The sequence below is a fragment of the Zosterops lateralis genome (assembly GCF_965231275.1).
Source record: "Zosterops lateralis genome assembly, chromosome: 16".
Taxonomy (NCBI): Eukaryota; Metazoa; Chordata; class Aves; order Passeriformes; family Zosteropidae; genus Zosterops; species Zosterops lateralis.
Window position 1 is genome coordinate 5,035,837 of NC_139776.1, and position 12,556 is coordinate 5,048,392.

The 12,556-nt window shown below is 41.1% G+C and overlaps 1 protein-coding gene across 1 annotated transcript; it reads left to right on the plus strand.

Annotated features, from left to right (window-relative positions):
• The first annotated feature begins 227 nt into the window (after window positions 1-227).
• SS18L1 (SS18L1 subunit of BAF chromatin remodeling complex) lies at window positions 228-12,493 on the plus strand. Its single transcript, XM_083873449.1, has 11 exons — window positions 228-340; window positions 3,029-3,105; window positions 3,759-3,843; window positions 4,814-4,958; window positions 7,486-7,683; window positions 8,687-8,851; window positions 9,749-9,850; window positions 10,263-10,355; window positions 10,959-11,078; window positions 11,837-11,964; window positions 12,159-12,493. Exons 1-11 carry the CDS (start codon window positions 272-274, stop codon window positions 12,183-12,185), a joined length of 1,209 nt encoding a protein of 402 aa, XP_083729575.1. The 5' UTR covers window positions 228-271; the 3' UTR covers window positions 12,186-12,493.
• Window positions 12,494-12,556: the final 63 nt, after the last annotated feature.

The window sequence follows — 12,556 nt, forward strand, 5'->3', positions numbered from 1 at the left end:
CCCGTCCCTTCCCCCGAAATCGCCGCCGCCCCTCCCGCCCCGGCGGCTCGGGGGGCTCGGGGGGGCGCGGCGGGGGCGGTGCCGGGCGGAGCGGGGCGCGGCGCCCGCGGGTGTTCGCGGGGAGCAGATCGTACCATCTGCGGCCGCCCCCCTCCCCCGTTGCACTGCGGAGAATCCTCGCACGGCAATAGCAGCCCAGATAATAACAATATTATTAGAGCCTGGAACCGATATATTATAGACACATAAAAAAAACCCCACCACCCCCACCATGTCGGTTGCCTTTGCTTCTGCTCGCCCGAGAGGCAAAGGGGAGGTCACCCAGCAAACTATCCAGAAGGTAAAAGAGCATGCTTTTATACAGACAATTTTAGACATTTAATTCTGTCCATGCTCCTGCAGCTGCAGGCTGATTTCTAGGGCGATCAGGGAAACTCGTGAATTTGCGAGGGCTGCAGAGATGGACAGCTGGAGAGAGAGAGGTGGGGGAAGGAGGAGGAGGAGGAGGAGGTGGAACAAAGCAAAGGTGTTCAGATCGCTGCAAAGAGAGCGAGAGAAGGACGCAGGGAATAAAATCGGGATGGCACGTTATCCCCGCTGCTCGCCAAGGGGAAACGCTGCCAAGCATACATTGGGAAACGGCAATAAAATCGGCAAATGTGCGATTAATTTATGGTGGTATGTCAGCTTCTGGCCCCCAAAGAATCCGACCTAAAAAACTGAATCGAAATAAAATACTGAATTTGCAAGGATTTTCTTTTGTATCTGGATGCAGAATTTTAATCTCTCAGAAGATAGAGGGAGCACCAGCCAGTGCTATTTTTCATAAACTATTATTATTATTATTATTATTATTATTATTATTATTATTGTGATGTGTCTATTGATGTTTAATGACAAACAAAGGTTTTGAAATATTTTCTCTGGAGAGGAGATCCCCACATGGGTCTCCATGTGGAAGCCAAACCAGAGGGTGCCGAGTTGGGAAGTTATTGTTTCCTATTTCCCAGGGCTGGCAGCAGGGGCTGCACACACAGGCAGCCCCTGGCACCTTCCCTCCTGCAGAAGGTGATGGTCAGGAGCGACAAGGCTGGAAATGTCAATAAAAAACATGTGTGTTTTAATGTCACTGCTGTTTGCTTGTCAATTGTGCTGTGATTTTCTGGCCGTTCCCCAGGGCTCAGGTGTTGTGCCCATGGTGTGGTGGCAGCCAGGTGTGAGCTCTGTGTGGTCCCTGTGCTGAGAGTGACCAGGGCACAAGTGCCACTGCCAATGGAGCAATTAACCTGTCACCAGGGGTTGTGCAGCCAAGCCACGATCTGCTGCCAATTTGTGACTTCTAGGGGGGGAAATAATTCCCTTCGGTGGCAGCGTGTGACAGAGCAGAGATGAAGGCAGAACAAACTGCCAGGGGAGAGGCTGGAGAGATGACTTGCATCTCAGGAGAGTGTTTGGAAACATCCCATTTTGTGGAGCTCTTGCAGCACGTGGTGTCGTGAACCAATTCAGTTTAAATGCTGAAATACTTCAGACTCGGTGAAGAAGTTTTCTTCTAACCTCCAAATCAGTTGGAATTATTCCATAATTCAGATAGTTTGTAATTAAACCCATACTCACAGACAAAGGGCAGATAAAGTATTTTCTGTTCCATTTTCAAGCCCTTTCCTTTTTTGCATATTCATAAAGTTCATGGAAGCTTCAAAATGTTCTTTCTTTGAAGATAATGAGTGAAAGCATTTCCTGTCTCAGGTGCATTTGCTGGCAGGTTACTTTGGGACTGTCCATCAGTGTTGGGCTGTTGGCAGTGATTTCCTCTTTGACAAACAGCAATGCTGAGGAAGAAACTTGCAGGCACAGGAACTGGATGGGATTTATAGTCAAGGATGGAAATGGAGCAGAGAGAACAGGAGAAAAAAAAAAAAAACCCTCCAAAAATCCTTATTGAAGTGAGCTTTTGAGAACATACACAAATTTCAATGAAAAAGACTATTCTTATTTGCATTCATATTATAAAAGCAGCTTATTTTTATTTATTAACTCAAATTTAATAGCCTTTCAAAGCTGTTCTTATCCCAGTATAAAATATTTCTAAAATAGATTTCACATGGACGAAGTTAGAGCTTTTGGCAATAGAGTAGTGGTGGTGCTCCTCTAAAATAGTTCATCAAATAGCATTTCCAGGGCAGTAAAATTCAGTTCTGAACCAGAACTGGCTTTTTCCTCAAGAGCTTTCCTGCCCTGATGACACAGGGGTTGAAGGGCCCAGTCTTGCAATCACTTGATACCAGTGGTGTCTACAAGCTCCATTATGCCAGAGGCAAATCTAAATTTCTACATGCTCGTATTTTTTTTTTAATTCATTCACCTGGAGAAAGTGTGCTGCATTCACAAGAAATCCAGGGGAAAGAGACAAACTAATGTATCTGACATTTCAAAACAAATCAAAGTATATTTTAAGCTTTTAATCATATCATTAGTTCATTCAATGAAAGTAAGGACGTATTGGGATGTAATTCTCTTAAACATGGTTTCAGTAGCTTTGCAGTGATGCAAATTTTATACTTCATCGAGTTCAACTGTCAGCACACTCTAGTCCTGGGCAGGAAAATGAGGTTTAATTGTCTGAAAAAAAAAATAGGTTTAATTGTCTGAAAGTTTGTTTCTTACTTGAAAGTAGGCATGTTGGTAAAACCTGACATTTTGGAAAGGGTTGGGTGATATTTTGAGATGAGACAGAGATAACTCATAGTGAAAGTGTTCTCCTTCTTCAGCATCAGAATTTATCTGCCATGTAAGGAACAAGGTAAGCCCATTAATTCTTCTGGCTGGGTATTTTAAGTAACTACTTTAAAGATAACTGTTTATAAGTGAATCAACCTTGTGGCTCAATAAAGTCACGTGTAGCTGATTTACAACAGCCACGGCAATAAAACTGCACAGAACACCACAGTGCCAGAGGATCACAAAAATACAGAACTTTTATGTTGTTCTCATAGTAACATGTTTTGGTCCTGTTTCTTTTATGCAGATGCTAGATGAAAATCACCACCTAATACAATGTATTATGGATTATCAGAGCAAGGGGAAAACTGCAGAATGCACTCAGTGAGTATTACGAATTCAGGAGTTTGTTAGAAATGTGTCCTGAAGTCTCACTCTTCCCTTTGCTCAGTGGCACAGCTGTTGGTTTGCTCTTGGAAACACTCCTGTTACTTTTTAGGAGCTTTTCCAGTTCATGGAGAACTGTGAAGAAGCATAAATGGTTCTGGTGGTGCTTACTTGAGTAAACACTCCAGTTAGAGCACTCTTGAAAAAAAATCATGTTCCTCTCAGCCTGCTGGCAGGGAAGACAGGTTTTGGGCTTTGGAGTTCTGGAATTTCATTCCTATCAGGGCCCTTGTTAGACAGAGAAAGGAAAAGTGTTTGATTGTTGGAGCAGCTGACTGGCTGTGAGTCCTCAGAGACTGAGGTCCCAGCTCCACAGTTCAAAGTGCTGTCAAAGGAGGGTGTATTTTACCTCTCCCTTCTCCCAAGTTTATCCTTTTGTGAAAGAGGTGTTGAGCACCCTGATCCTTGATGGGAAACGTGACAGCACAGACACAGGTCATTGCTACTGCTGTTTATTAGGACAGATTAAAAATGAGTTAAGGTAATTTAACTAACCATTTGTAAATAAGAAGAAAAAAAAAAAAAGAGAAAGACTTGGAATTTTATGTATTGTTAACCCTTTCCAAATAAGTTTACTCCTTGTTCTGTAGATACCAACAAATCTTGCACAGAAACCTGGTTTACTTGGCAACAATAGCAGATTCTAACCAGAATATGCAGTCCTTGCTTCCTGCTGTAAGTACCAGTACAATTACTGTAACTAATAATTAGTTATTAGTATAACTAATACCATAGTTATTTCCCTCAGCACCTTTACATTAGCTATGCCAGAGGGAAATGTTCTTTGATTCTGTCACTGATCACTATAAATGAACTGTATTTTAGTATTTTTCCAGCTAAAAGCTTTCAAGTGGTGTGTTAGTTTAGTACAAATGGTAAGGTGTAATTAGTAGTTTTATTTGAATTGACAACCAAAATAGTTAATTGTATGTAAAGATACACCTTTGGGAAACACACAGCCTTAAAAGTTAGAAAGAAGTGGCCAAGTAGACCACCAAACAAATCAAAAGTTACTTTTACTGTGTTTAAATTATGTTCTTTGGGACATTTGTGTTAATCTCTGCCCCACAGCTCAAGGTTTATGATGCAGTGGTACAGATGTGAACATCTCCATTTGTTCCAGATTCAATAGTCTTACCTGTTCTTACTGTGTTCTTTACTTGGGGGGGGGGAAATGCTGCTGTTTTACGTTAAAAATCTCATTCAACACTCGGGCATTGGTTTGTCTTTACACATGTTGTTATTCTTGCTCAGTGGATTGATTTGGGAAGTACCACACATAACACAAACTGCAGCATAGCTTGGCAAAGGTCAATCTGTCACCACACTCCTGTGTTGTCTTTGCTAATGCATTCCCCGCAGTGGTTGTGTTTGGAAATCCATGTGGGTGCAGAGGAAGCCACACTCTGTGACAAACACAATTCCAAACCCTTCGCTGTGCTGCTGCCTGTCAGCTGCTCTGTCGTGCTCAATGTCATTCACACAGAGGAGTCAAACCAAGAAACGTTCACCCAAAAAGCAAAGGAAACACGTATTTAGCCGAGGCAGTTTTTTAATCATAGTCGGGCTAATTTGTGGGCTGCTGTTTTTCTAATTAAAAACCTAACAAAAAAAATTTTTGCTTTTTCTCCTTGTTGTTTCGCAGCCACCAACGCAAAATATAAACTTGGGCCCGGGAGGGATGAGTCAGAGCGCATCCAACCAATCCCTCCACTCCCAGAGCAATCTCAGCGATGCCATCGGCACCGGCCTTCCTCCTTCCTCCCTCATGCAGAGTCAGATTAGCAATGGTGAGCTTTGGTCCCCTTTGTGCTGCTTTGCTGTTGCCTGGCAACAAAATCATTAATGCAGAATATACTTAGAGAGCTGGAAAAGACCTCTCCTAACTCACCTTTCAGGCATATGGGGATTTCAGGCACATGCTGAAATCACTACAAAATGGCTACAGGCAGGGATGATGCTGGCTCCTGCAGAGTGCTTTGTGTTTCTGCAGAGGAAATTAAAGACTTTTCTTTTTTTTTTTTTTAATACATTATGAAAATCACCAAGTAAAGATGCATCCAAGTTTTTAGTAAGAAAAATTCTATGTTGTATTATTTTTCTCGTTGATGTGGCGGGGTTGGCCAGGGTAAAATGGAATTGCTTGCATGACTGACCACGCAACCAAGCCTTGAGACTGCAAACACCTTCCAGGATACGTCTATCCTTACAAATCATTTGGTGTTGCACCAGTCTTTGTCCTCTACAGAAGAGATTGTACTACACAGTCAAATGCACAGACATTTCGTATTAATATGACAATATAATCTGTCTGTTTGGTTTTGTTCATGCAACTAAACTAATTAAAACATTTTTTTAATATGTGCATTTTATATATTAACAATCTGTTTATTTTGTAGAATCATAGTTACTCAGTCAGTTCTTGTTTCTGTGGGTGTCTCCCAGAGTGACAGAGAGCAAAACCATTTTCTATAAATAGAAATATCTGATTGTAAAATCAGAGACCTTGGCATGGGTACTCAAGAGCAGACACAAGCCATGAAATTACTTCTGAGTTTTTAAAAACCCTTTTGTGGTCAAGCCTATAGTACCTTTTAAATTAATGGATAAAGGGACCTGTTTTAAACAGCTACAACTTGTAAAGTAAACTTACCAAATTTTTCAGGGCCTTTGTTTTGAAAGATGTAATACTGAGTATGAGTAATATATTAAGTCAGTCAAAACACTGTTTTGTGTTATTCAGAATAGACATTTTCAGTGCTGCTGTTGTTGGTTTTCTGATTTGCTCCCCAGCCTCCTCCAGATCTTTGCAGTAATTTGCTGCTGATTGAAAGAACCAGGCTGGAAGTCCTGTGGACTGGACTCATCCACATATTTTCCCTTACAATCACAAATTAGCCAACCTTTTTTTTTTTTTTTTTTCTTATTTTAGAGAAGGCAAAGAATCTCTAATTTTTCCCATGCAAATAAGGCAAGGTTTACCAACACTTACTTCACTCCATCTCTCACTCCAGGCAACTGCTATCTCCATTCACACACTCTGTGACCTTGTGTTGCACAAGGATCAGCTTTACAATTTAAACAAACTGGAGCAAAACACAGAGATGATTTTCTGTAGCAGCATTTTGACCCAGCTCCACTGATTTTAGGAGAGCTGGCTTCTCTTTATCTCTTGTTGAAACTGCTGCTTGCATCTCTTCATCAGAGGAAAATATAATTTACAGCAAATGGTCTCATTTTGATATCTACGAAAACCATTAAGGGTAATTAATGAGGTTTGTACTAAATGAGTTAGACGTTTTTCAGAGGCTGCAGATAAACTTAATAACCCTGAATTAAAATACCGTTATTTAAACATCACAGCCTAATTCTGCCTCTTCTAAGGATTCTGCATTCTACCTAAATTAATTGAGATTGACAACAATATGGCTGAATTTAGATAGACAACCATATGCACCATCACAGCTTGGATAGTAACAATATACAATGAAAACAACTTTCCAAAACTGATTCATAAAATTATTTACAGCAATAAACAACAAATAAAAACCCCATTTGCCCCAGTATCAGCTACCCAACTGCAACAGAATTCCAAAAATTAAGCACACTGCCAGATAAGCAGGAAACAAACCCAGGATGTATCTGGAGCAGTCTGATGATTCCATTCTGGTGTTGGAAAGAGAGTAACAACTGAGGTTGTTATGGTGACTTGGAAAATTTATCCTCCTCTGAGGTACTTGTAGTCAAACTCCAGGAAAGGGAGAGAGAGGCTTGTTCTCTGAGTAGAGGCTCCATTGGTACTTCAGAAGCCCCAGCTAAGAAGGTGAGCTGGTGACAGAGGAACCCAGTGGATGCAGCAATGGATGTGTAAAGTCTCTCTCAGCCACTCCTGTGCCTCCCCACTGCCACTGCCTGTGTGAAGGGGGGAAAGGAATCAACTGCAGGACAAGAGGAAGGAAAGGAAAAATTCCAAAAGGCTGGGATGTTTCCAGAGTCCATGTATTTTCTGAAGTACCTGAAATTACTGGCATTTTTTAAATTCTGCTGCCTGCGGGGGAAGCAATTGTAGGGCATTGCTGCTGGTTTTGTTCTTCTCATCTGCAGATTTGGCTGACGGGAAGGGGAAGATCTCTCTGATTGTGCAGCAGGCAGTTTTAATTTGTCCGTAGATAACAGGGAGTTTTAATAATGAGGATTTTGGGGTTTTTTTGTTTTGCCTTATCATAAGGTATCCCAGAAAGGCCGCGAGGCCTCTTGCTCACCATGCATTGCCAATAATAACTCAGATTTTCTTGTTGCTGTCTCTAATTTTTGTAGGTCCCAACCACGTGTCTATGCAGCAGTCAGGCCAGAACACCATGCCCACGACCTCTCTGAGTATGACTGTCAGCAGCCATGGGACTGGCCCTGGTTACAGCCACACAGTGCCTGCGTCTCAGAATGTGCCAATGCAAGGCCAGGGCTCGATAGGCAATTACGTCTCTAGGACAAACATCAACATGCAGTCCAACCCAGGTAAACTCCCTCTTCCTCCTCCTGGGCCACCTTGACTTTCCTGTGACCTCAGAGGGTTTACCACACACGACTTTGTTGTGTAAATGTTTTCTGTAGACAGCGGCAAAGGTGCCGGAGGAAAAGGCAGCTTTAAGGCATCTCTGAATCAGCAGCCAGTGTCAGTCAGAGCAGTTTCAGCCTTGCTTTAACTGAGGCTGACTCGCCATGGTTAGGGCTGAGCAGGGGAGAAGAGGGTTAGGTAGAGGTGCAGCAGCACTGTCTGCACCTGGCAGCAAATGCCACAGCCATGGGAGGGATCTGAGCAGCACCTTTACCCAAGCACAAAGAACCTGCCAGGGTATAATACATTTACTCTTTGTACATTACTACCCCATTTGCTCTTTGTACATTACTCTCCCATTTTGTTATTTTATTGGTACTTCACATTGTTTGCAGGGCATTAAGAGACTAGCAGACAACTCAATCTCTTAATTTAAAATAAAGTTTGCTAGTTGAATTGCCTTGAACAGGATGTCTGATGCTTTAGAATTCTATACAGCAGCACAAAATTTAGGAATCAAATAAATCCTAGAATGTCAGTTTACTTAAACTCTATAATCATCAGGTGGATGAGAAGATGGAAGCAGAAGAAGGAGTATATTAGAAAAGAAATGCAGCAATTCAATGGTCAGGAGGTAGACAGGAACAAACAGAATTTCTTGTTTCTTTCTTTAACCCTACTGCAATAAGGTTTACATTCTTTTAAATAAGCTAATAATAATCAAGGCTGGGTGTATTTTTAAATATCTGCTGAAGCAAATGGCAAGAACTGATCATGTAACAAGATCCTTTCTGGATTCCAATGCGGAAGAGTAAATAAATCCGGTAGGAAAACATCTCCCCCTGTGGAAAATTCACAGAATTATCAGGATGCATGTTGGCTGAATGGTTTAACTTGCTTCCAAAGAGCCTAGGAGAGAACTGCCCCATCTTTGGAAAACAGTCTTTTCCATGTCCTTTGTAGTCTCCATGATGCACCAGCAGGCAGCAACGTCACATTACAACTCAGCACAAGGAGGGAGCCAGCACTACCAGGGACAATCCTCCATTGCCATGATGAGCCAGAGCAACCAAGGCAACAGCATGATGGGGCAGCGACCCATGGGCCCTTACAGAGCTTCACAGCAAGGTAAAACTGCTATCAGATTATTGATAGAACTCTCATTAGATTGATTATACTCAGTCCATCTTGTGGGCTACTTAAGTCACCAAAATTTCCAAGTCACATTTACAAACAGAATCCCACCCTGGAGCACAGCAAATCCTGAATGGTGCCAGTATCATGACAATGACATGAACCTGAATCTGTTTTCAAGATTTATCTATTTCATTATTTCAGGCTTTAGAACAATAATTCTGTCTAAAAGGGATCTTAGGAGCCAAAGAAAAGATGAACAATTTGATATACAGCTCATTCAAGCCACTGGGAATCTATTCAATTCTTTCCCATGGTGTTGGATCAGCCCTAACATGGCACAGTTAGCAAGGAACACATTTCTGGAAAGAAGATACATTTGCCAGCAATTAGAATGAAAAATTAGGCCAAGGAAAGGAAAACACCAGAGAATAACTACCATACTCTAAGACCTCTCTGAATAAATTTCTGAGAGGTAATAAAGCTGCTAGACTGATTCTAAAATAACCTGAATTTTGCTAAGAAACAAATTAGTGTATTAATGAAAATATATTTAATTCTGACTGTGCTCTTCAGCATGGAATACATTCCTGTGCTTTCTAATAATTCAGATTACTAGATTAAATGTAGCCCTTATTTTCAGCATTGCTGCAGAAGTGAGTGATTCTAGGATGTGTTACTGACTGTTGCGTGATTTCAATTTCAACCACCTTTTTCTGAGAACACCAATTTATTTCCTTTTTCTAGCGAGAAAAACATCTTTATAACTGCTCTCAATTGTTTGCTTATCCAGACAGAAACTTTGTTTTCTTAAAAAAAAAAAAAATAGATAAGAGGAACCTATCCCTTAGGAGTTCACAGGCTCAGTTTGCCTTGTCTTGTGCCTTGCAGGTTCCTCGCAGCAGTACATGGGTCAGGAGGAATATTACAGTGAGCAGTACAGTCATGGCCAAGGCTCATCAGAACCTATGAATCAGCAATATTATCCAGATGGTAATTCCTCTGAGCTGGGCTCACCGTGATACTGATAAAGTGCAGAGCACCACAACTGCCATATCCAAGGACATGGGAAACCTATTATGCTTCATTTCCAATTTAAATGCTGGAAAATTAGAATTCCAGGGGATGGGAGCCTGGTACAGAACATGGACACCAGTGCACCTTGCTATATAAACTGCTCCAAAAAGGGCCCAAAGCCCAGTTTGGATTAGTAAACACAAGAGTTTTATCCATTGGTGTGATTTTCCTTGCCACATGTTCGATGTTCTCCCTAAGGGGTCTGTATTTGCTCTTAGCCTCATCTTGGTGCATAAGCAGCTCCATAATATATATAAAATATATATTCAACACTATGTCTATGGTCCCACGAAGGATGTATCTGACAAATCTTTGTGACTCCTTGCAGGACATGGTGATTATGCCTATCAGCAGTCATCCTATACTGAACAGAGCTACGACCGGTCGTTTGATGACTCCACACAACACTACTATGAAGGAGGTACAAAAATACAGCAAAATCTTAACAGTAAATTCAATAAGTTATTAAGATAGCTGAACTCTAAATCAACTGGAAATATTAACTGAATTATGATGCAGCAAGGTGACATTTAGGAGAAGTGAAGTCATTTGTAGAGCCTTTGTTCATTTTGTTGTTTCAGGATACAGCAAATGGAATTTCCATCATAGGTATTTGAAAAAAAAATACCAGTTACAACAAGATAAGTGGTCTTTCTGGGATATATGAATAAAAATCATTATCTAGAAGAAAATACAATGAGAGGTCTTTTTGAGAAAGCAGCTATTTACCCTGGCAGACTTATCTTTGTGACTTTTTCTTCCGAAACCATTCTGGAGTAAGAAAATCCTTTGGTGAACAGGTTGTTTGTTTTGTGATGTGTATAATTAAGTAATTCTCCTATTCAAAAGAACTAAAAATCACAGGAGAAATAAAATTTTGCTTGACAAAATCCAGTAATCTGTTTCTAAGAAAAAGTATTTGTACATGAGTTCCAGACCAAGGCTCCTTACGCCTTTGATCCACATGTACAGTGAAATACCTGCCTCATCTATGACCAAACAATTCCAATATTTCCCTCTCCAGGAAATTCTCAGTACAGCCAGCAGCAGGCAGGATACCAACAGGGAGCTGCACAACAGCAAACATATTCCCAGCAGCAATACCCAAATCAACAGAGTTACCCAGGCCAACAGCAAGGATATGGTAAGAAAACTCTCAGTGGCTGGTCAAGTGTTTGCAGTGTTTCTTCACCCTGATGCCTCCATTCCTAGGCTAAAATAGGCTGTAAACTATTTCCTTGATTAACCTTGGATTAACAGTGTACCAAAATTAGCCAAAGATCTAGTAAAGGGATTCTGGACAGTAACATGTATTAGTCTAGCACTGCATTCCATCCTGAATCCCTCTCTCTTTTGATAGAAGTTAGAAAATACACATTTTCTTCATGTTGACTTTGTGTTAAACATCATCAGGAGGTCACTGCCTGGGTTCCCAGGCCTCCTACACACCTAGCCCTTCTGAACTGACATGAAAAAGGATATCAACAGTCCCAAGAATCACTTCTCTGTTGCTTATGGTGGCACAGACAGATTAGAGAGGAATTTAAACATGCAGCTGTTACTAAAATAAAGGCCAGGTAGTTTGCATAGAGGTCATAACTGAGCTGTGCCAATACAGATTTCAGAGAGGCTTCACTTAGAAGTATTATGACATTTTTTGAGCCAAGTTTAAAACCTGAAGTTTACACTGCTGCAACTACATCATTATTATTATTAACACCTTGTAGTGTAAACCTAGAGAGGAGGTCTGGGCAGAATTTACTCACAGCTCTTACTCACAGAGCTTACTTTGTTAGCATCATGTTATGAGATGCTAACAAACAATTTACTCTAAGAACTCCCCCAGCAAATCCTGTAATGGATTTATTTTACTGCCTGTAATGGGTTTTACTGTCTTCTCAGGTCCTGCACAAGGAGCCTCTTCACAGTATTCCAGCTACCAACAGGGACAGGGGCAGCAATATGGAAGTTACAGAGCTTCCCAGACAGGCCCCTCCGCTCAGCAACAGAGGCCTTATGGCTATGAGCAGGTAAATTGTCTAAATCTCTGCTCTGAGAGAGCAGATCTGGCTGTTAGCTCTGTCTATAAATCTGATAATTTGGTGCAGGTATATGGGTGATACTTCAGTAGATCTTGTAAAATCCACAGACCAAAAGAAATTGCCTGACTCGCAGTAAGCCTCCAATATATTATCCTTCAACTTCTCTATTTTTTTTTTAACAGGGACAATATGGAAATTACCAGCAATAAAAGAATACAGTGCTGTGTCAGATTCCTTTCAATAGTATCTTTTGAACTGGATGTACAGGCAGTTTTGACTAATTGTAATATGTTGGTTACCCCTTAGCACAAAGCAGCGTCTGTATGTGAACAGTGTTCATTTCATGCTGGATATGAAGCAGTGCACTACTGGTAACAAGACAATGCTTTAATGGTTTGATATTTGGTGCTGTGTATAGTACTGTATGTTGATACAATGCAGAAGTTTTCCATTTACCCCCCTCTTGTCCCATTCTTGATGTTTCTGAATAGCTTTAGGATCATTAGATCACAGTTGTGCCCCGTTCTGGAAAACAGCCAGGTTGTTCTGCAGTCTGGCTCAATGCAAAGCCCATCAGTCA